We start from the raw sequence: 22538 nt of genomic DNA on the forward strand, positions 1-22538 counted from the left end.
ATTTTCTTAATCCTCGGTAATGCACTAATGCTATGTGTTTAATATATAATTGGCTTGATTTTTTTCTTCAACGGTCGATAGGATTAGTTTCTGGGGAAGAGTCAACAGAATGATGCTTTTCCTCTGGCCCAATACCACAGAATCTATTTAGCACATTTTTTTCATTGCACTGATACTACGCTGGGTGAGGGAAACTTGGCAGAGGTGGGAATTTGGCTGCTCAGTGCCTCTCAGATGAATGAGACTTGGAAGCCTCTCAAGGACAGCATTTTTATCCCTTCCTTTCCAAACTCACTGGAAACACTCAAGGGTATAAAGCTTTTTAATGTGTGTTTATGGGATGGTGCGTCTACTTCAGCGCCTTCCCCCGCCGCACCACCTCTTGAGCAGTTTGGGAGACTGTTTAGCACTAGGTAAAAAGAAGCAGCAAAACAGATCACCGCAGGTTAAATTAACATTTATGACCTTTAGCATGAAAGGCTCCAGTTTCCCGCTGTGCATGAAGAATGTAGAAGGGATGCTAACATGTACAAGCCAACACGCTCTCCGGGCTCATCTGAGGAGTTACTTTGCCGCGGGTGGCGGCGTCCAAATCGTGGACCGTGCCGGCCGCGCTGCTGCCGTACCTGTGGGCTGCCCTACCCCACCTCCGAGGGGCCTCCGCCTGGGTCCACACCGACACCCGTCCGGGGTGTTGCGGCCACCGCGAACCGGGCCTGACGTTCCAGGCCCCGCGCACCTGCCGCGGCGGGCAGGGGCTGCTGTCCGCCTGTCCCTGACGGGGCAGGCCCCCTGGCCCTCCCCCGCCGGGCTCAGGTGACATCGGCCCCGGCGGCTTCCCGGGCTGCCGCGGAGCTTCCTGCTTCCCAGAAGGTGCCGGAGCGACTGCAACAGGAACTGAGAGACGGGGGGAGGAGGCGGTGCCGCCGCTCCGCTGCAGTCGCGGCCGGAGCCGGTGGAGCGGAGCAGAGCAGCCATGGGCAGCCGCCCGCCGCCGCCGCGCTGAGCCGCCCCCGGCACCGACGGCAGAGGGGCCGGCGCCGCCCGCTCGCCCCTGCCGGGCGGAGCGCTTCTCGCCGCGGGGCGCTGGAGCAGCGGCGGGGGCCCGCTATGTGACCATGGACAGCAGGATTAAGTGAGTGTGTGTGTGTGAGCGACCGGCAAGGGGTCGCGGCTGGGCTGTCAGGCGCGGCGGGCCGAGCTCAGGTCTGCGGCGGGCATGCGGCGAGTAGGCCTTGCAGCCGTCCCGGCCTGCCGGGCCCGCCAGGCGGCAGACGGGCGGGCATGGAGGGAGGGGAGAAGGGGGAGCGCACCCGGCGGGAGCGTGCGAGGGGCCGGGCGCGCCGCGGCCGCTGAGTGACAGCGGGGCGGGCGGGAGGTAGGCAGCGGGGCCGGGAGCGGGAGCTGCGCGCCGGGCCGGGGCGAGGCGTGACCCATGGCGCCGGGGGAGCGGGGCGGCGTCCCCCAGGCTGGCTGGGAGAAAGGGGGAGGAGGCGGCTCCAGCCCCTGGCCGCTCCGCCGCCCTTTGCTGTCTCCCGCAACAGCAGCGAGGGAACCGCGCTCCTGCAGCCGCCGGCCTCGCCTCGTCTCACCGTGCCGGTCAGAGGTGCGGGGCGGGCAGAGCAGCGTGTGCTCTGACGATCTGTGGCCGGGGAAGGGGGACCATTAAAAGGTGGTAGCTGGTTCCTGAGGTTCCCACCCGGGGCTGGCCCAGCGCCCTGTCCGGGTCGCTGGATCTTCCTCAGGCCTGGGCAGTGACCTTACCTGCAGGGCCTAGCGGGCTAAGGTTGGTAACGTGAATCTCTCCAGTAGCTACAAGCCTTCTTCCCATTGTTGTGAGGCAGGTGCAAATGAAGGTTTTTAGGTGTTTGCAAGCCCTGGTATCCAGCCTTCCCCTTCAGGAGCGACCCCATGTCTTGCTGACATTGTTAATTGACAAGATGTTAAACACGGGTTTTGGAAATTAACAAAAAAGCGTCCGTGTAAATATACAATGAATGAGCAGGCTGCTGCCGGGTGGCTGTAAATGAAACGAGAGACAGTCTGACAATGCTCAGATTAGTTTGACACATTTTTGACACTTAGAAGCATAGTGGGATGTGAGGAGTAAACTTAGAAGCATTTTTCTGCAAAAGCAGATTTCAAGTGATATAGTGAAAGACAGAAGGCAGTGTTACTTCAAAGAGCCTTTTTCGTCAGGCTAGTTCAGCTTGGAGTTGAGCTAGAAGCACTCATCTGGTGTTTGTAACACTTACTGGTACACATTAAAAAACCATCATTGCGGGTGGATTTAGGGAGAAAAGAAAAGGGGAAATGGCCTGAGAGTATAAACCCAGTGCCTGAGCTAGAATGATGTCATGAGGAGATGTCACTGCTTTTAAGGGAAGGTTTTTTGTGGTTTGCTTTTTTAGGTGGCTCAATGAAGCCAGCCCTTACCAGTTTCATTCTGGTCCTGCTCACCAGCCAGAGGAACAATGGCTGGATTTTAATAGAGAGTAAATCCCCAATATCCTGTATTTAAGCTGTTGTAAGTCAGAACAGAATTTGATCTCCTACATACAGGATCAGTAGATAAAGGGTTTTCCCAACTAAATGCTTTAAAATACAATGCAAAGAAAGATTGTGATACAGGCAGGTTATGTCTCCATAACCTGAATTAGGCTATAATTGTATATCTCAGTTGATGATGGTGCTGAGCATGTACTGAATCAGTTAATTTGTGACAGCTGAAATTTCACCCAGCTCTGCCTTTGGATTTCATTCAAAACTGTCTTTAAAGAAACAACAAGGTGTTAATTTGCTGCCTGCTGTATTTGAAGCATTCTAGAAACCTGGAACCAAGTCTTAGGTTTTCTTATTTACCTAAAACTCCAGCTCTCTTCAGAGGGAGTATTACCCAAGAAGGGAGCTCAAGTGTGAGCCTTTTATGTGGTTAAATAGATAATTGATATGGGTGTGGTTGTACCACTTGTTTGTAATATAAATAGCAGCGTGCTTGGTAAGTAGGGAGAGGTGGGTGGTAGGGGAATAGCATTTAGAACTGTTTTAATAAATATTTAGTTTGGGATGAGGTTGAGTGTAAATTGCCGTTGGCCTATGCAGTTTGTTATTAACAGGTGTGTATTTACTGGGAGGTGAAAGAGGCACTGACTTCACATTGGCCATGATGGCTGCTGTAGATATGGAAGCTCCATCCCTAATTGTTGCATTAATGTTTTCTCATTCACTGAATTATGCCTGAGATTCAGCCCTTAAATTTAAAGATCAATATCTTGTGAAAGAAGCAGCTCCATGATTCTCAGCCTTATGGAGGTAATCATATACCTTTAAAGAGTAGTGGCTGAATTTGTGCAGTTACAGTGGAAGTCCAATGATGAGCTATTTCTATGAAGTAGAAATAAAATGTAGCTCTAGAAAAGGCTGCCCTTGACTCCATTAATATGTTTCAGATTGATTGGTAAGGATTTTAGTAGCATTTTTTTTCCCAACTGTTAGCCATGGTGTGATTGAGTGACTTAAAAGCTATTTGATGTATAATGCAGTGGTAGTATCACTTAATTAAATCGAACAGTTTAGCTTGTTTATCTTTCTTATTCTTTTTTTTTAAGGCTGTACAGGCAAATGTGACTTTATTTTTCCTTAGAATTAATCTGATTTCTAATTTTATTTTAATGCTGTTCCACACACATAGAATGGAAAAGATATAACATGGTAGAAATACAGTCTGAAACATATATGTGATTAATCAATTAATTATTTGCTTCTTCTAGGGAAAATCCAGAACGTACCTTTGATTTGGTACTGAAAGTAAAATGCCAGGCATCTGAAAATGAAGGTAATATACCCTGCTTATTGATGCTTATTTGTGGAAATGAGATGGGGAAAAAAATGCATCATGACCTGGTCTCATTTTATGTTTTGAATTGCTCTTGGATTGGGATCGTATGAGAAAGCAACTGTGGTTATTTTATTGCCTTTTAGAACCTATTAATGTGTTAAGTTATAGTTGTTGTAGATTTTTATTAAGCCATTTTATTTTGGCTATTGTAAAAGTATTTTTGTTCTGAGAGGAATACTTGCAAAACTTGGACTTGAAATGCATCTTCTACAATTCTGAAGTCTTGAAATGTTACGTCTGCGTAAGATTTAATTTTAGCAGAACAGTTGACTTCTATCAGTGGAATGTTAATTTTAATCTGTGCATTAGGGAGAAAGTAAGTTCTTTTCTGAACAACAGAGTCTTTCTAGATCATGTTTGGCAGCTGCTTTGGTTTGCTACATTATATAAACAGCAAAAAGTGCTGACTTGGGCTTATATTAGCTGTCAGTTTCATGTCTCTGTAAACACGTAGTAAAAGAGATGTAGTAATGCAAGAGTTATCTGAGAGAGTCCTTTTTTCTCTTGGGTAAAAAGAAGATGGTATTTCTAGTGCTGAAATTAAAGTGATCTCTAGAAAGTCCATTTGGGGGAACTTGGTTCGTGTTCTCATCTGAGGTTGTTGGCCTTACAAAAACAGAAGGAGAGAAGTCTTTCTGGGGTTGTGTTGTAGTCGTGTTAGTCTGCGACAGCTCTATCTTAATCACAATTTTATAAACAATAAACTACATCTGAAAAATGAATGTATTTCTTATCCTTCTGTGCTGGTGAATGCTGTTTACAGAGTTTATCACTGTAACACATCAGAAGCCTGTAGAGGTTTATAGCCCAAACTATGCCTTTTTTTTTTTTTTAATTTCAGCCACCAGTTCTGTCAGTGGTCTCATGGATACATGACTAATAAATCTACAAAAACTATATTGTTAAAGCTGGAAAATGGTAGTTCTTTAGGTCTATTCCTGACAATCTCAACAAGCTGTTTTTTTAAGTCTTTCCCCTCTTCATAAGATGGTTCGTTTAGCTGTGGAATGACATCTTGGTCCTGGCGCAGCCCTTGGGTATTTTTCACTTTATTTGTGATCAGCTAGTGTCCTTTGTTTTATTGCTTCCTTTTTTGGTTTGCTGTTAGTATAGACATGGTTTGGGGAATCACATGGGCTTTTCTAACTCTGATCTTTGTTGTGGTTTGCGTCATGGCACATCTTACCTTCTGTTTCTTTGCAGTTTTTGCCTTAGTAATTTCATAGATGCTGTCTGTGAACCCTTCTTAGCTACTTGACTTTTGATCTGTTTCTTCTTGCATTGTGCATTTATTCTCTGCCTCCACCTGACATCCCTTCCTGGGGGCTCATTCACATCTTGGCTTAAGTCCAGCATCAGCTTGAAGATTTTACTCTTTTTTTTTCTTTCCTTCCTGAGAGCTAGACTGTTGATAATCCTTTAAAGCCTTTATCTTGAAAAAATTGTATTTTTTGCTTTTATCTCCCTTCTGACTTATGATTTTTGCTTTGCATCTTTCTGCATCTGCTGCCATGAGAAACCACTTCTCATTACCTGCAGCACTGTGAGTGACTGCCTATGCCTGAACTGTGCTTGTAGTCACTTCCTCTGCCTCCTTTGGTGGGTGTTTTGTGCTGTTCATCAGCTGTCCTCTATGGAAAGTAGTGTCTTTAAGAAATCTGTGTATGTCCTTGAACTGTGACCTTAGTTAACATGGAGACTGTATTTGTGACTGTATTGAGCGTGTTCCCTCTTCTATTCTGCTTTTTGCATCATCCCTTCTACCCCATGTAGTCTCAGTTGCTGTTTGAGTGGCCAAAGGCAGAAAGGAGGTCTGACACTGGAAGTGTTGGAGTGTGTGGTGTGTCAACTAGTGAGAGGTTCCTGGAGACTGTGTAGATTCTTACATGAGTCCACAGATCAGCCCAAAAGTGCAGTCCCGTTTTAACAGTCGGATTGTGCTGGCTGAATATTCCTCCTGTACTTGATGACCCATCTGGGATTTATTTTAATTTCTTTCATATTATATCTAATTCAGTTAACGAACTCACTCTGATGAGGGCTTGACATCATATTTACATATGGTATTACGAGCACAGTGATGTATCAAATTAGTGTATCTGAATGTTAAAGTTATTTAAAGGAAATTCACAAGGGACAAAAGTGTATTGTCTTCACCACCACTTCAGAAATGGAGCACAAGGCTTGTCATGCTAAACAGGGAGCTTTCAAGGTTGGTTTATTATAAGGAGTAACAAATTTGACAGTTACCCTGTATTGTAGGTCTTGCCTTTAAATAGATTTTCATGCTAGGATAAACTTTTGAATATATCATACTTGAAAACGTGATCCATTCACCTGTTACTTTGCTCATGCTTCTTTCTTATGAAAGAGATTTGTGTTTAAATAAGGACTTTCTCCCTCGCATCCCATCTGCTCCTTGTACATGATCCTGAAGTTATGTCAGGGCTGAATTTGTGACATCACTGTCACCAGTGTTGCCGTGGAAATATCACAGCCACAAAATTACGGTCTCCCTGCATGAATGAGCAGCAGGAGAAGCTGACTTAGGGAAAAGGAAGACCTTAATGTGACCCATGTATCTTTAAGCTTTTTTTTTTCAGGCTTTGCTGTAGTGTGCATTCTCCTTCATTTTAATTTCCTTGTGCCAGCGTGTTACTGTTCTAACAAATAACACTTGAGGTAGCCTACTGCATGTGTAGCTATTAATAAGATGGTGCTTTTATGGGGACACTATAAGCCTGTAACAGTGTGACATATTAAGAAATTTTGCTGTTGAAATTATTATGCTTTTGGGAAAGTATTTTTAGGTAATTGCTTAATTACAGCATAGCTCACAAGGAATGTTTATTTTTTGCATTTGACAAAGTCCTAGGGCTCTTCTGGCTATAAAGGATCATACATACATGAAATGCAGCAAGGTTTATATGTATAATAACATGTGTACTTAAATCATGCCACTAATTACTTCCAAAATTGGTTTCTATTCAGTGTAAACACCTAAGAGCTTTCATGTAGGTTAAAATAAATTTACCTGTTCATGTATTGTAGGTAGCTCCTGAATTGGTTTCAGGTTGAGCTGTGATAGCATATCTAGTTATAGCTGGATCAAAATTTTGTTTTATCATTGAGTAGCTGTGTTTTTGTCATTTAAGAGTAGCTTGCATACTTGAATATTTATTTCTTAATACTTTATTACTGACTGGATAGATCATCCTTTTGGGCTTCTCTTTCTCTGTTTTAAACTACAAGAGTGTACAACAGCATTTTTAGAACAGTGATCTTCTAACACTTATTTTTGAGAAGGAGAGGAAAAAGGGTACTCTTTACATAAATATTCTTACAATGAACACTCAGTTGAACTAATAGCATAAATTGTAATATTTTTTACTGTTTCCGTCAAGCTTTGTTCTTCACTCAGGTTATATTAAAAAAATTAATATCTACTTATTAGAGGGACTTAGTGTCTATCCTAAGCACAAGACAGGATATGGGTCCCTCAACAATACAGAATTTAGTCTGTATTTTCAGACTAAATGATGCTTTTGATACTACACTACCTGAGAGGCTTAACCTTGAAAATTGTATTTCATCTATATTTAGTTAGACAGTTGAGGCATATATTCCAAAGAGGAGAAAAAATCTGTTTAGGACCAAAATCAGATTGTAACTTATGACATAACTTCCAGTCTTTGGCAGCATGGTCAGGATGGTAGGCATTGATTAACATGATCTGTTGAAACACAGGAACTAGTTAGTGTGACAACTTTTTATTGGGAAAATTCATAACCTAATGCTTGCAAAACTTTGAGATTAATTAACTTCTGTTCACCAGAGTTTGCTCAGTGACTGGGATATCAGTGCTAAGCTGTTCTAACAGCCCAGTATTTGTTAATGGTGAAATTGGCTTGCAGTGTCAGTAGCACTTTATGGCAAAAGGTTGCCTCCTAGGCAGCTGCAGATTTGTATAACTCTTTCCGATGTCACTTCTTAATGAACAAGAAAAAAAAAATAAAGGAAATAGCAAAAATGGGTGCCCATTTTAACATTACCAGCTGTCCCTCTGCATTAAATTTTTACTTGCAGACCCAGAGGACAACTTGATAACAGGTAGTAATGTTGTTGAAACTGTTGTGTTATTTTAAGGATGAGCGTTGCTCTTTAGTTTTATGGTAAAAAGATGCAATTTTTTTGTGCTTTGGGTTGAATCACTCTTTTTAGGTATCAGAAGTAATGCAGTGTTACAGTTTTCCTGAGTACACAGTCTTACATGATGCTATTGGTTCAAGCTTTTATGACAGCTGCACATATAGCAACTTTACTCTTCTCCTGACAGTTTTTTGTGTCTTGAAAATAATACTGCACCTCATGCTATATGGTATGCTTGAGCCTAGAAATTGGCTAAACATAGCAGTTTGTACCTTATTTATTTATTTCTTTTTCTTCCTTTCCTTTTTCTTTTTTCTATCCAGGCACTTCCATCATGAAAAGTAAAATGAATTTCTGGAAAATTGATGTCTCTGAACTCCTCCACAAGACATGTGCCAAATACTAGTGCTAGTGTAATCTATGTGAGGAGTACATATTTATTTATGTATCTATAAATATATACATACACAGTATGTGCACACACACATATATGTATGAATTTTAGATTTTGATTAAATGTGCAAAGATGAAGTTGGTTATTTAACTGATTTTATAAACTCTATGTCCTGTATTGATTTTATTAAAACAGGATTGCAGAGGCCAAACACAAAAGCAATGCGAACAGAGCAGCTAGTAGTAGAAAGACATAAGGTCTTTGGCATTTCTGTCTGTGGTTTCCTCAGAAGATGGCTCATATTGGTTTCAATTTGTGTGTCTAAGAGAATGTTGTTTGCTGCACCTTCGTTTTCATTTATTATAACACATACAAAAAGCAACAAAAAGGTTCCATGGAGTGTGCAGGTACATCAGGGAATTCGACTGCTGAATGTTGAGGTTTGGGTATATGACTGGTTTAGTCCTGACTATTCCAAGTTTTACTTGAAAACCCCTTTGAAATAGCAGTTGATTTTGTGTTCAAGCGAAGAATTGTTTAAACAAAGCTTGAAATTTGATTGCTTTGTCTCTATTTCCTCCTTATTGCTAGGAAGCCTTCTATAGCTCTGGGGCTAGATACCTGATTTGCAGAGGTGTTTAAAAGGTTGTGTTCAATTGCGTGAATAACTTATGTAGTTTATCTTGCCTGTGTCAGAATGATAATAAATCTTTGTGATGCATGATCTCTAAATATTTTTTCTTTAAAGTGTCTTCTTTTCATTAAGTTTTTAAGGAAAATCTGTGAAAACCAGTTAACTGTGTATTGGTGGAGTTAACTGTTTGAATTAAGTTCAGGAATTAGAAATGCACAGTTGTTTTTATGAGGCTTGATTGTGATCTGTGAGGTACTAACAACGTGTAGTTTCAGGAAGGTCCTGATTCTGGTGTTAAAAAAGTGACAAATGAATGCAGTTCTTATTTCAGTCTGGCTTTGGTAGGGTTTGAATTAAGAGTCTTCCAAAGCTGCTTTCAGGACTGTGATCAGAGCAAGCACTGTTTTTTTTTTCTTCCTTTTTTTCTCTTCACTGTAGAGAGCGGTTTATTAACCACAGACTCTGAGCCCATGGGTGTAACGTGCTGATCAGATAACTCATTTCCTCTGCTGTACTTTAGTTTGCAGAGTGTCACTTAACCTGATGAGGGAGAATTCTATCAGTGCAATACGTGAAGAAGTCTGCAGTTTTTTTTTTTTCTTAAAAGCAATTAGAACTTTTGACTTGATCTTTATATACTGCCAACTGTAGTCACTTTTGCTTTTGACCGGAAGGATACTAAATAAGTACTGGCCTACATTTCTCTAACCTTTTAAAGCATGCTGTATTCTTCAGGTGATGATGAAGAGCAACAATATATTGCTGTGAACTAAATAAGGTTTCTCACAAGTTTCATATATCATTATAGATTTTTAGTCTCAAATATAGTGTCACCATATTAGAATTTATTTTACACCAATAAAAATGTAAAAGTGCTTTTTCATTTTATACAGTGGCATTTCAAACCCTGGCTATCTGATAACCTTCTTAGAGGCAGTTTTTGTATATAAAGGAGTTTGATTAAGATTCACAACCCCCCTGCTCCAGCTCATTAACTGGTATGTTGTTACTTAAGTTAGTGCTACTTCTATGCAACAGTTTCTTGTTTCTCCTCTTGAAACTTTCAGATATGGTACCTAAAAAGCTTGGAGGAGGGCGTTTAATCCTTGTTTCTCTATAGGAATATTGATTGATGAGGAGCAGAATATTTCAGTCTTTTGCTGAAGACTGTGTAAGTGTTTTGAGGGCAAAAGCAGGTAATACCTGAGATTGTGCACCACTTTCTTCCTTTTTGACAAAAGCAAAATATATATGTGCAGAGTTTGGCTAAAGCTGTCTTGTGTGCAGACACTAAGCATACCTGTAAGTCCGTCATAAATTATAACCTGTGTAACTTTAAACCTTCCACTTGTATCTAAATGAATGCTTTCATTATATTTAAATTTCTTTGATTTAATTGGCAAGCCCCTCAGGGTATGAAAAATGTCTTCTTCGGTGTGTTTGGGCTGTCCCTAGCAAAGAGTGGGTGTTGGAGAATTATGAACAACAAAAACAATTAAGGCAACTATAATTGTTGCATTTAAGATGAAGATTGGCATTTTGATCCCTTTTGCCTTTTCCTTTCAGTCTCCAGAGGCTGAGAAATGGAGGTCAGTCACTCTAGCTTTCAGCTTCTCTTCACAGATGCAAAAATGTAGAGGAAAATGTTGCTGCTTTTCAGCGCCTCATATCCTACAGATTTTTTTCCCCCTTCAGTTTAGAGATTCTTGGATGTATGTGTAATTTGGAGGTGGGTGCAGATACGTGTGTGTAGGAGGGGGAAGGGTGAAGGCTGCTGGAGAAAGGGGTCGAGGAAGCTCTTTCCCCTATCTTCCCTGCATTCTTTATTGGGGAAAAGAGGCCTCGGTGGGGAGGGATAACCCTACTCCCTAGCAGCCGAAGGACAGTCCTGAGAAGAGTGACATGCTCTGTTCTACTCCTGAGATTCCAGCTGTAGTAATGTGGGGGCAGGCAGTGTGGTATCAGTGCTGGTAGAGATGAATTATTCCCCTGCAGGTATTTGTCTGACTGTAATTTTTTCATGTAATACCATATGCCACTTTCAGCAGTGTGATCAGGTTTTGGGCAATGAAATTAAAAGGGAAAAATTGATGAGTTAAGTAATAAAAATATGAACTTTTTATAAAAAGACTTTTAAAATGAATTCACAAGAGCGATCATACTAGTATTAATATAACTAAATGTAAGCCAAAGTCAGCAACCTGTATCATGTAATGTAGTCAATCAGTATGAAAGTCGATGTTCCTGTGCTTGTTTTAGTTTCATTTTAGTACTTAACTATTTGAGATGGGTGCCTGGGGGATACTTTGTAGGCTTTTAAATTGCTTGCATTCAGGAGTATAAAGAGTTTGCATATTTCTCTAAGCTAATGTCAAGCATGCTTCACCCCTCCCACACACTGAAGAGTCTGTCTTACATGGAGGTTTGTTGTTCTTTCAGGAGATATATTATGCTGCTAGCTCTCTTCATATACAGTTTAATGGCTTCTCTTTCATGTATGGAAGATTTAAAATCAGCTTGAAAAGCTTTGAAAAGTGGTTAAACTTTTAAGGCTTAAAATGCTTTTTGCAAAACCATAAGACACTTCTCTCTCATTGACTTGAAGATGCTGAAGTGTGGGGTTTCCTGTCTGGTTCACAGAATTAGTCTTGAATTATTTTTCTTCTGCCACTGGGGTTGCAGGTACATGTAGATGCACGTACTCATAACTGTTGGGATAGATACTTCTGTTTGTAATTAAAATAGAACACGACCAGGGTTACAAAGGGAAGAGCTATATAACTGTTCATGAAGGGCTTAACAATTCCCTGAGGCCAAAGAAAATTTTCCCAGTAAAGAGCTAATGTTCCTTAAAATAATTTTGTGTGGTAAGAGCAATTGTATTACTTTGTAACTAATGTATTAAGTATCTGTATGTTTCTGTGGTAGGCTGGCATGTGATAACTCCAAGATCCATTAAAAAAATATATTTGCAGGCACAGATTTAGCATGGAAGATTCTTTGCAACTGACAAAGCACATGGAAACATCAACTTCTTATATTTGTCTTTGATTGTTTTTCCATTTGTCTTGGAACTGTAGCTCTGTGTTTTGAACTGAATAATTTGCGTGGATGAAGAGTTCTTATATTGTGTGATTCTTGTTTATGAGAAAAGATTAAAACATAATCCTGAATTTTATATGGAAAAGAGAAGAGAAAAAGCAGAAGTGGTGATAGAAAAAGGGCCTGAACAAGATTTTGGGTGTGGTATCTGTGTTTCCTGAGCTGGAAAAGCCAAGGCAGCATTTTACAGTCATACTGTCTTCCTTTGCAAAATTTTTAATCCTTGTTTGGAAGGTACTGTCCAAGTATTAAATCTGTACTTAGAAATAAGGCTTGGACAACACCCTTAGATTGTGTTTCCTAGAGTTTGAATCTGGATCTGGTTTCTTTACACATTGGAGCGGGTATTCAGATATAGATTATAAACTAGCTAAAATTACAAACTTGTGTCTGAAAACAGCATATTAGTTAGGGCTTCTGTGTTCACTCTAGGCCATATTTGACAACTGTCTTTGTTAATGCCAGGTTTTAATCATCCTAAAGGCATAATCATCATAACCAAGGTATTTTGCCACAGATGGTTTACCACTGCATTTCTTCTGAACTTCAGAATGGGAAAGGGTGACACAAAGAATGATTAATACTTCTGTTTAGCTTCTAATACAGAACAAGAAATTCCTATTCATCTGACTTCAGATGCTGTTCATATCAAGGGTTTTATTTGCCATACCAGTTGAACCTATTTTAGAACACATCTGTATGTTGTAAAGTTATGGTGTCATTGTGTAGATGTGGTCAAATGTTTGCTGTTGGGAGGAGGCAGTTCTTTTGCTCTGATACAGGACAGGCCGAATACAAAAATTTGCTGTCTTTGTATTTAAATACTGGATGCTAAATGTTGAATTTAACTCTGTTGTGAGAGTTGCACTTGACGCAGAGTAGCTAGGCTGATAGTGTTTATAAGGTGCAGTATCATTTCTGTTAGAAGTTGCAGAGGAAAGCTTAACATGTTAAGGTAGCTGTTTCCAGGAATGGAGTTGCATTATTGAAGAATGATGATAATTTATATATCCTTGGGTTAAGATGCAATATAGAAAAGCAAATGTAAAAGTGTTTCATGTTATAGGGAGTGTGTTTATGTTCTCTTTAAATACAAAATAAGAAAAAGCAGCAGTATAGAGGTAAAAGACAAGGATTGTGTGACTTGTAAACTCATCTGTAGGTCTGTAATGAGTTTGAAATAATGGAGTGAAATTATGGTGCCTCTAGAGTGACAAGAGAGATACAGTTACTGTAAGTTAGTCTTGCTATCTGCTGATCTTTCATGCATCCTTTTCCTATCCTTTGGAGGTCATGTGGCTCCTAAACTGTGTATGTTTGCTGTTTGGGGTTTACTTCAAACAGCTAGCATGGCTAAAGCAGCATGTGAGGTAAGCATCCTTCCCACTTCCAGTGGCACCTGACAGGCTTGCTCTGTGGGTACACTCACCATTCAACTGGTGGGGCTGCTTCCAGAGCTGACAGGAAATGTTTTACACGCAGGTCAGGTAAGGGAGATTAGGTGGGATTTTCATGCCATGCAATGTAGCATAGGCTGTTATTTCATCTCTCAGCGTTAATTTCAAGGGTTTTTTGTTTGTTTGTTGAAGTAAGGGTGTTGCCAGTTCAGGAACCTGAGAAAAACTGGGGATGTCCTTAGTCTCTCCTTCCATCTTCCCTGATGGCTTTTGGACGTCCAGGGTACTCTGAGTGTTCAAATTGTGTCAGGGTTATCTTATAAATTTCTGTCCTCTTTTTGAGGAACTGTGTTTAACAACATTACTGGTGCTTTCCAGTTTTCTGTTCATATGGTGAAACTTAGCTTTTAATGTTAATTAAATTTGCAATTTTAATTTTTTAATTTATTAAAAACCAAATATTCAAAGTTAGATCCCAGTCAGCTGTGGTCACTTTAAGCCATTGCACATTTGGAGATAGATTAAATTTTCACTTTGTGTAAACAAAGTTTTGTCTAAATAGCACAATTATGCTAGACTGTTACCATGCAGTAATGTATAGAATTGAAAATAGTAAACAGTATTGTGACACACGGGAAATTCTGAAAACCTTTGTGTCCAGCAAAGAGTTTTGCTGGTCTTCATATTCTAGGTATCTTGTCTCTGTGAAGAATATTGCCACATAAAAAAGGACTTTAGTTCCCCAGCAGCAGATGAGTTGCTTACTTCTTCAGCTGAAGCTAATGAGCTTTTCCTGTCATGTCACATGTAGGTGAGATGACAGTGGTTGTATGCCAGAACTGGTGAAGGTTTCTGATACTGGAAACTGAGTTTGGTGAGGTTCTGAGCATCCAGTTGCAGTTTCAGTTAGGCACTTTTAATTGATGCATCCGTGTAAAAACAGATTTTAGTTTCTGCGAGTGGGCACGTCCCATACAACGTAAATACATGTTTACATCTGCTTTTATGTAGGGTCAGAGCCCTGTAGCATCTTGCAAGGTCTAGGCTAAAAATACTTGTACAAGTGTCAGCTAAGGGAAAAAATGTCAGGTCAAACTAGCACATGCAATTAATAAGTGAGAAATTTAAAAAGATAATTCCCTTTTTCAGTCTTGATATAATGTGCTGTATTCTCCAAAGAATAATTTGGAATACATTTTTTTTTGCATTCTGGTTGTGATACTTGAAGTGATCACCTGTGAAGTGCATGGCTGAAAATATTTTTCACTGTCAGTAAAAACTGTAGTAAATTAAAGCTTGCCTTAAATTCTCTGGCATCTGGCAATGGTGGCTGTCTTCTTTTTAAATAATCTTGTGGGACAGTGCTGGACCCTGGCAGATGTTGTAGCAAGCTACTTTGTTGTTTAGAGTACTCATCAGGCCTCAGTCTTTGCAGGGAATTTGTGTTGTGTTTTCAACAGTGGACACAACAGAAATCCTTTTGGTTCCTGCTGTTGGGGAAAATGATGAAGGACAGGATAGACCAGGTCAAACAAAAATGAATAGCCAGAATTTTCAGTGGAAGTGAAATAGGATGAAGGTTGGAAATAGAAAGGTGAGTGAATTGGTGTTGTCTGTGGACAGCACTATGCTCAAAGGCAGTAAATCCATGAGGATGGGCAAATCCCAAGTACTTGCTCTTTAAGTGGCCTGGGAACATGAACTTGGTCTGCTCATATATCTGATCTGCTTTATGCATTTTAGATGAGCAAGATCTGAAACTGCAACATGCTTTGAAGCTCTAGAAAGAGGAAAAAGGACTTTGCTTCCATCCTTAAATTACTTCAGTTACATTTGTAGGCTTGCTGGACTCTCCTAACATAGGACTGAAGGTGTCTCAGCTCTGAAATGCTGTTTTTCTCTGCATTTCCCAGAAAACTTCTTACTAACAGCACTTGCTCTCACAGAAACCATCTGTATGGCTTCTGGTACCCAGGTGCTTGGCTGGTGGTGCTTTCTATGATTGCTTGACTCTGTAAACTGAAAAATACTCTGTGTGGTAATCTGTGTGGAAACAAAAATATCTTGTTATAAGATTATCTCTGCAAAAGGAGTACCCAGTAGATATTTTGGCTTTCTGCTGAACAGTGGCTGTATTTCATATGCTGCCCAAGTTTTAAAATGCTCAGTAGCCCATCTAAAGAGAGACAAGTAGTCAGGATAAAAAATTGTCTGTGTGTGCAGTCACTTAGTAATCTGTGGTTTGGGATTGCAGAATGTTCTGTGCATTCAGCAGTTAATATTGTCCTTAATGACTCAGGTAAAAGAGAGTCCAAAATGAATTCAACCTACGACAGTTGCAGGGGCATTAATTACAGTTATATATATACCCTTACTGTATAGGGTGCAGTTCTTCTGGATTCCTGCTTGGAACGTAACTGGGCTATGTATGAAGCCAATCAGAATTGCTCACATTGTGTCTTAAAAACACAGTTGTATTTTATAATCTGATAAAAGTGCATTGTTTGGTTCATGTCTCATCACGTGCACTTCTCTTTATATCTTAATATAACAGGGAAACTTGATACTGATGTATGGTACTTCTGCTACTGGAGTTCTGCTCCTGTGTATAGAAATTATTCATCTAAGTGTGACCAGTATGTTTTAATTGTCAGCACATCTTGTAATATTCATCTTTCAGTGAGCAGTGTGTTCAGTGGGTCAGAACCCAATGTGACTCATGAAACAGATACAAATTGCCTAATCTGAGCTAAATGTTGAACTCATTAAGTGTTACAGAAAGTGAGATAGTGCCTTTATGTTGAGTGATGTTCCAAACCTCAATTTTTTCTTTTTAAATCCCAGAAGTATATATTCAATTAATCTATTTCATGGGAATATTAGAAGTCATGTCATATATGTAAACCAAACAAAAGCAGCAGTGTACACTGTGTTAAATTAATATTTGTGTAACAGAGCAATACTATTATGAAACAAGAAAATAATACATCTTACAAGCCAAAGAAACCACATTTGAAACATAAATCAATAGTTCTAATATAATTACTCTGTCATATTTGTGCTTTGTTCACCAACATTTCTGAATAATTTTGTTTAACTCTATATTGTATCAACTAGACATGCTGGAATGATGCAGGTGTTGCAAATATGCAGGTTTAGGCAGAGAGCCAGATTTTATTCTCAGATCTACTTTGAACACCAGTGGCTGAGAGAGATGAATATGAAATCAATGTTTTCAACTTCATTAGGTTCTTCAGAAAATGTTTACTATATGGCACTGATGGAAACTGTTTTGTTGAGATATGTTCATCTGAACTTCTCGGACATTATAATACAATTTTTAATTATCTTCAAATAAGATGTCTGAGGAGTGAAATCTTTTTATAGCTGGGTTAGAAGTTATGGTCATTTGATAGAATGCACAGGTATGTGGATAAAATCTGCTTTAGGTAGGATAAACTGCAATCGTCCCCTCTAGAAATTTCTGTGCTCGGAAAACTGGCACGTACACCAAAGATAAGGTGGTTCAAACCCCAGTATCATACAAAGTATCAACCAAGTCTGGTTTTGAATGGTAGTAAGTCAACAAAGAAAAGCATTTTATAAAGTATTGATGAAATATCTTCCTAACTTGGCTAGATGGCTCAGTAGTTATTAACAGGTTACAAAATCTTTCAGTGCTGGCATATGTTTACAGAACTAGTCCTGTTTTTTTTTTTTTCTTGATTTCTTTTGAGTGTTCTGTTATTGTCTATGCTTCCTCCTTTGCATGTGTGAGGTTTATATTTTCATCTGACTTAGCAGCAATAATGTAAAAGGATTAAAAAAAACCCCACATGGTAAGGGCCAGATGTAACCCTAGATCCCTGTTGGACTTTGGGCTTTGCTGATGTTAAGGTTCATCCAAACTGGGGGGGAAAAATGGTTCCACAAAGGTAAAACATAGTCTAGTAGGAAGTGCAAGCAGCAGTCACCCTGAAGGGGAGTGAAGAAAGCCAGGATCATGTTGCTGAAAGCCCAAGTGGTGTGTTACTGTGGGCCACCTCAGTGAGCTTTACTGCTAATAAGCATCCATTAGTGAAGTTCTGAAAAAAAAGCCAGGTCTTTGAATAGCATTTTCCAGGAAATAGTTCGAGTTTGAAATTAATAATACTGAGCACAGTGCATTTCTTGGTAGTAGTTTTCTGGCACTAGTGATAAGTATTACTGTCTTCTGTTCTACAACCTATCTTTCATGGGCAGCTGGGATAAAGCAAAAGCTGTGTTAGCTCCTGTGTGGCTGCACAGAAATTGTGTTGGTGTAACTGTAATAGTGAGAGGAAGAGTGGTCCTGAAGCTGTCAAAAAGAAAATGGCATATATACACTGGTTCTCCATGCTGGAAGTCGAGATACAAGTGTGTTACAGAGAAATTGCATGACTTCCCTGAGTGTTAGTTTTTCCTGTCCCTGAAGTAAAGGGGGTGTGTGTGTGTGTGTTTTCTAAATGTAATTTTTAGAGTATCAGGGTATTGCCTGCTTTTTTTTTTTTTGTTCATTGGTGACTAAACCTTAATTAGCAACGTATTGGCTGTAGCTAAAATACCTTTTATGAGCTCCCCTTCAAGCAGGAGCAGTGAGGGGAAGTGTACAGTTAAGCAACACTGTCACCTCAAATAATCTGAGTTTGGTGGGTATGACAACGTATCATCTTTTAACATATTTAACCAGTAAAAAACTCCTTTTTTATTTCTTTTTCTCTTAAAGCCTCTTTATAGGCTGTTGTGTATCATGAGGGATGAAGAGACTGTGACTGTGACCTCTTTGAAGTGCTGTAGTATATACTATTGAAAAGATAAAACAAGGCAATACATGGTTATTACCTTTGCATCACAGCAGCCCTTCAGCTTCAGGTCTATGTGAAAGTTATAACTTCCTACTAACCCGTGACTTCAAAAAGAAGGTTGTTCTAGGCCTTATCCAAGTAGGAAATTTACTGGAAGCTTCATTAAAACATCGTTAATGTTGCCTGATGCAACAGTATATTTCCACGATGTTTTTTCAAGATACTTATAATTCAGGGAAATCAGTAAATTAATAGCTTAAAAAGCTACATGACATTTTACCCATAGCTAATGAAACATATCCCTGGTTACTTACTGCCTTCTCACTCTTCAAGGAATAGCAGTTGTGAGAATGATACCCACTTTGCTTGCTGTTTGTACTGCTGGGGGCTTGGATGCGTTGCTGAGAGATGTGATTTGGCACCTATTTCTTTTGGTCCCCTTTGTGGCAGAGGAAGCTGAAAGGACTTGTGTCACCTTGTACTACAGTCCCAGTGTTGCTTTGCTTCTCTGAATTTGTCCTGCTTAAGAAAGCTGGCTGAGCAAAGTGGGTGGGTTTCTGTGACTTAATGGGTGAATGGCTTCCGATGGCATATGGAGAGCAGCTAGAAAACATGGAAAGAAAATTCAGTGAGCAACAACAGATTTCAGAGGGAACAGATTAGGATTGTGCTGGTGTTTAGCATCATTCTTCATGCCTTTCTTTTTAGAGAGGAGAATATTGTTGAACTCTTGCTCTCAGAGTTCAAGGTACTACACAGATGTGTTACATGTAATATAACAGTTTATTTGAGTTAAAGCTAGGTTAATGTGCAGAGACTAGTGAAGTAGACTGGCATTTTGTTAATTCAGGCTGAAATTTGCCATGTTTGTAATGTGTTTTTAGCATTTTGAAGTATCTGAGGATGGTTTCTGTTAATAACAGGTCATTACTGCTTTCTATGTAAAGCACAGGATTTAAAAATAGATAATTCTGTTAAAGAATTTCACAAATGGATGAATCTACTATGCATTCTTCTTGTTATCAAAACCCTCCTATGTATTTAGCAAAGAAATCATAGCCACTGCAGTGCAGTTTTTTTAAATGTGGTGTAGAGTTTAATTTCAAAAGCAGAACAAATAAGTGATGTATTTGGTTACCCTTTATTAGAACTTTTTTTTGGGAAAAAAATGAACACTTTGTTGTCAGAATTTCCTTAAGTAGTTTTCAAATATTACTGAAGGATTATATGCACTAACCTTTTTAAATTTGGCTGCAGGGCTTTGTGGTACTTGAAATGACTCATACATTGTACCATGGTTTAAAATTGTATCCCTTTCTACGTGTAGAACTGTAACCCACACTTTTGAAGCAGTTTTAGTAACTGACTAATTAGGATTAAAATGATTTTTTGAGCCCAAAAGCAGTGGTAGATTAGTAATTCTTTGTGTATCTGTGAGTGTTCTAAGGGTTTTAGATGTACGTTTGTGTGTAGTTTACTTTCTTGCATTTGGTGCTTCTGGGATTGTGCATATTGTGTAATTGTTTAGATGCTAATTTTTTTTAATATGCTTGTAGATCAGGAATGAAGAACAAAATAAGTAATGTCTCAAATATAAGAAAGAACAAGACAGTAAACAATAGCATAAAGATGAAGAACAGGGCAAAGTAGGTCAATCACATAATCAGCGCAGGGTGATTCTTAAGTAATTGTTTTGTGTGGCTGGCACATAACTTTCTATAAAATAAATTCTGTTTAGCACTTAAGAGGAGATATCAGTATTTTGCTCAGTAGCTTAATGAAGTATCCCCTTTCATAGTGCAGTTGGTTCCTCGTTTTGCTGTCATCTTATTTTTGGTTTTAATTTTGGGTGCAAGTGTATGTGGGAGGAAGTTGTGACTGAGGCTTTTTGTTGAGGCCATGCTCTGTAATTTAAAGAACAACGGACTTCTGTGTTTGGAAATTTATCTTTCAGCAGTTCTGTGCAAATGAAAGAAGTTGCTTCTCATCGTCAGGACAAGTAAAGATTCAGTTTTTTTTTCACTGCAGATGAGTTATCTGCATATTCCTTGCTTAATGAATGCGTAATCTATATGAAGGCATGTGCTCCCTTTCACATAACTGTTAAGACACTGGTTAGTAAAACCAGCTGAAGTTAGCCACGGAAGGGGTTGTCATTCATTGCTTTGGTGATACTGGCCAGCATGACCTGAGTCTGGCTGAATTATCCAGAAAATGTCTTCTGACATGTGCTAAACTCTGCTTTCCATATCTGTGTCCTGGGTTTAGCGGTAGCAGTCAATTTTTTCTCCTTCTTGGTAACTGGTGCAGCGCTGCGTTTTGACTTTTGACCTGGGAACAGAGCTGATAACACCAATGTTTTTAGTTGTTGCTAAGTAATGTTTACTCAGACCAAGGACTTTGTGGGTCTCATGCTCTGCCAGGGAGGAGGGGGGGGCTGCTGGGAGGAAGCAGAGATGGGACACCTGACGCAGGCTAGCCAAAGAGGTATTCCATACCACAGCACATATGCCCGGGGAGGTAACTGGGAGGTACACAGAAAGGCTCGCTCTCTTCTGGGTCAGGCTCCTTTCGGCAGGTGGTATCATATTCTCTTCCCTTGTTACTTCTCTTATCATTATTATTATTATTGGTGGCAGCAGTAGTGGTTTGTGTTATACCTTAGTTACTGGACTGTTCTTATCTCAACCCGTGGGAGTTAAATTCTTTTGATTCTCCTCCCCATCCCTCAGGGGGGGGAAGGAAAAAAAGAGGGGGGGGTGAGAGAAAGACTGTGTGGTTGGATTTAAACCACGACAACCGACAGCTTAAAATGGGTCTGATGTTACTGCAAGGAGCTCAGTGCGCAGTCTTTGAAAACAAGGCTGCCTGCTTGGAACAAAACACCTGAACCCTCAACCTGAAGTACAAATCCTTTCCTGCACTGGATGCACCTTCTTTCCTGCGTACATCCAAAATTAAACCATTACCCTTTTCTAGTGGATTCCCAAAGCGTTAGGCCTCCCTTACCTGTGTGAAAACTGCTCTGTCTTCTGCTGTCGCAGATGAAAGGGGATGGCCTGACTAGAGAAGTGTTTGGAGGGCTGCCCCCCCGAGACTACTCCTGTGTTCCTGGTATGACTCTTTTCTTGTATCTAACCTAAAAGAAAATGGAAGATGTGTCAAAACACAAATTCTAGCCTTCCAATCAGAGAAGAACCAGGAGCAGTTTTTGCAGTTCATTTCACCTGTGTGTGGCTGTGGGTGGTGGTAGGCACAAGCACAGTGTTCTATCTGTCACTGCCCAAGAAGTGCCTTGGTGGATGCCAGCATCCTTCCTCCAGCTGCTTAAATTTGTAAGTCAACACTAATGTTTTCTCTCATGGCCAAGTGTGGGCCTGTCTTGTGCAAGCACACTTGTCTTTGAGCCTCCTTTGTGCCCTTGGCCTGTGCAGCACCCTGGGACAGTCCGGTCTGTGGTACAGAGTTTGCAAGCAAACTGATTGTTTTAAACATACTACTGTTGATTAACTTGGGTATATGGGTTTTGTATTAGAAGAAATGGGGAGTGTTTATTTCCTTTTCACCTTCAGTTGCATTTTTTTATCCCCGCCAAAGCTGCCTTTCTAATCTGGAAGTATAATTTGCCGATGTTAGGCAAGCACCATGTGTTAGGTGCTTTTCCATAGCTATGTTATATCCTTTATATTCTTTACTCAGTCTTTATTTGTTGGATTTGTACAGCAGCATGGTGATGATTCACTGTGTATTTTTGATTCTCAGGTTTTTTTCCTGTGCTTGGAAGCAAGTGTTTGTCACTTTTACTCATGGTGGAGAGTTTGCTGTTCATTGTTACTGCTAACAGAGTATAAATATGAAGTTGTAAAAACAAACATCACTGTCTGCAAACCAAAACTTTTTTGAGCTCTTTTTCTGTTTCTAAAGCTTCAAATCAGTAGGTCATCTGTTCTCATGTAATGCAGTTTGTCAGTGCATTTTTTTTCCTGATGCTATGGTGCTGAAGTGGAGTCAGAATATAAAAACTGGCTCAAAATGTGTTTTCAGTATTGGAAGAATAATTTTGGATATTTACTTCTAGTCACAGGGAGAATTTCAAAGAATACTGATTTTAATGTCTCCCGTGTTAGTGTTTTTTCTGTCA

At 39.9% G+C, this 22538-nt stretch overlaps 1 protein-coding gene across 1 annotated transcript in view; it reads left to right on the forward strand.

Moving 5' to 3' along the window:
• Positions 1-787: 787 nt before the first annotated feature.
• The window catches only part of DENND1B (DENN domain containing 1B), a 154421-nt gene continuing 132670 nt past the window's right edge, over positions 788-22538 (forward strand). Inside the window, exons 1-2 of the mRNA XM_031054765.2 lie at positions 788-1135; positions 3771-3835. Coding sequence (XP_030910625.1) covers positions 1119-1135; positions 3771-3835 — 82 coding nt within the window. The 5' untranslated portion in view covers positions 788-1118. The remainder of the gene's footprint in view (positions 1136-3770; positions 3836-22538) is intronic.

The sequence above is a fragment of the Melopsittacus undulatus genome, chromosome 6 (genome assembly GCF_012275295.1).
Source record: "Melopsittacus undulatus isolate bMelUnd1 chromosome 6, bMelUnd1.mat.Z, whole genome shotgun sequence".
In the NCBI taxonomy this organism is placed as follows: Eukaryota; Metazoa; Chordata; class Aves; order Psittaciformes; family Psittaculidae; genus Melopsittacus; species Melopsittacus undulatus.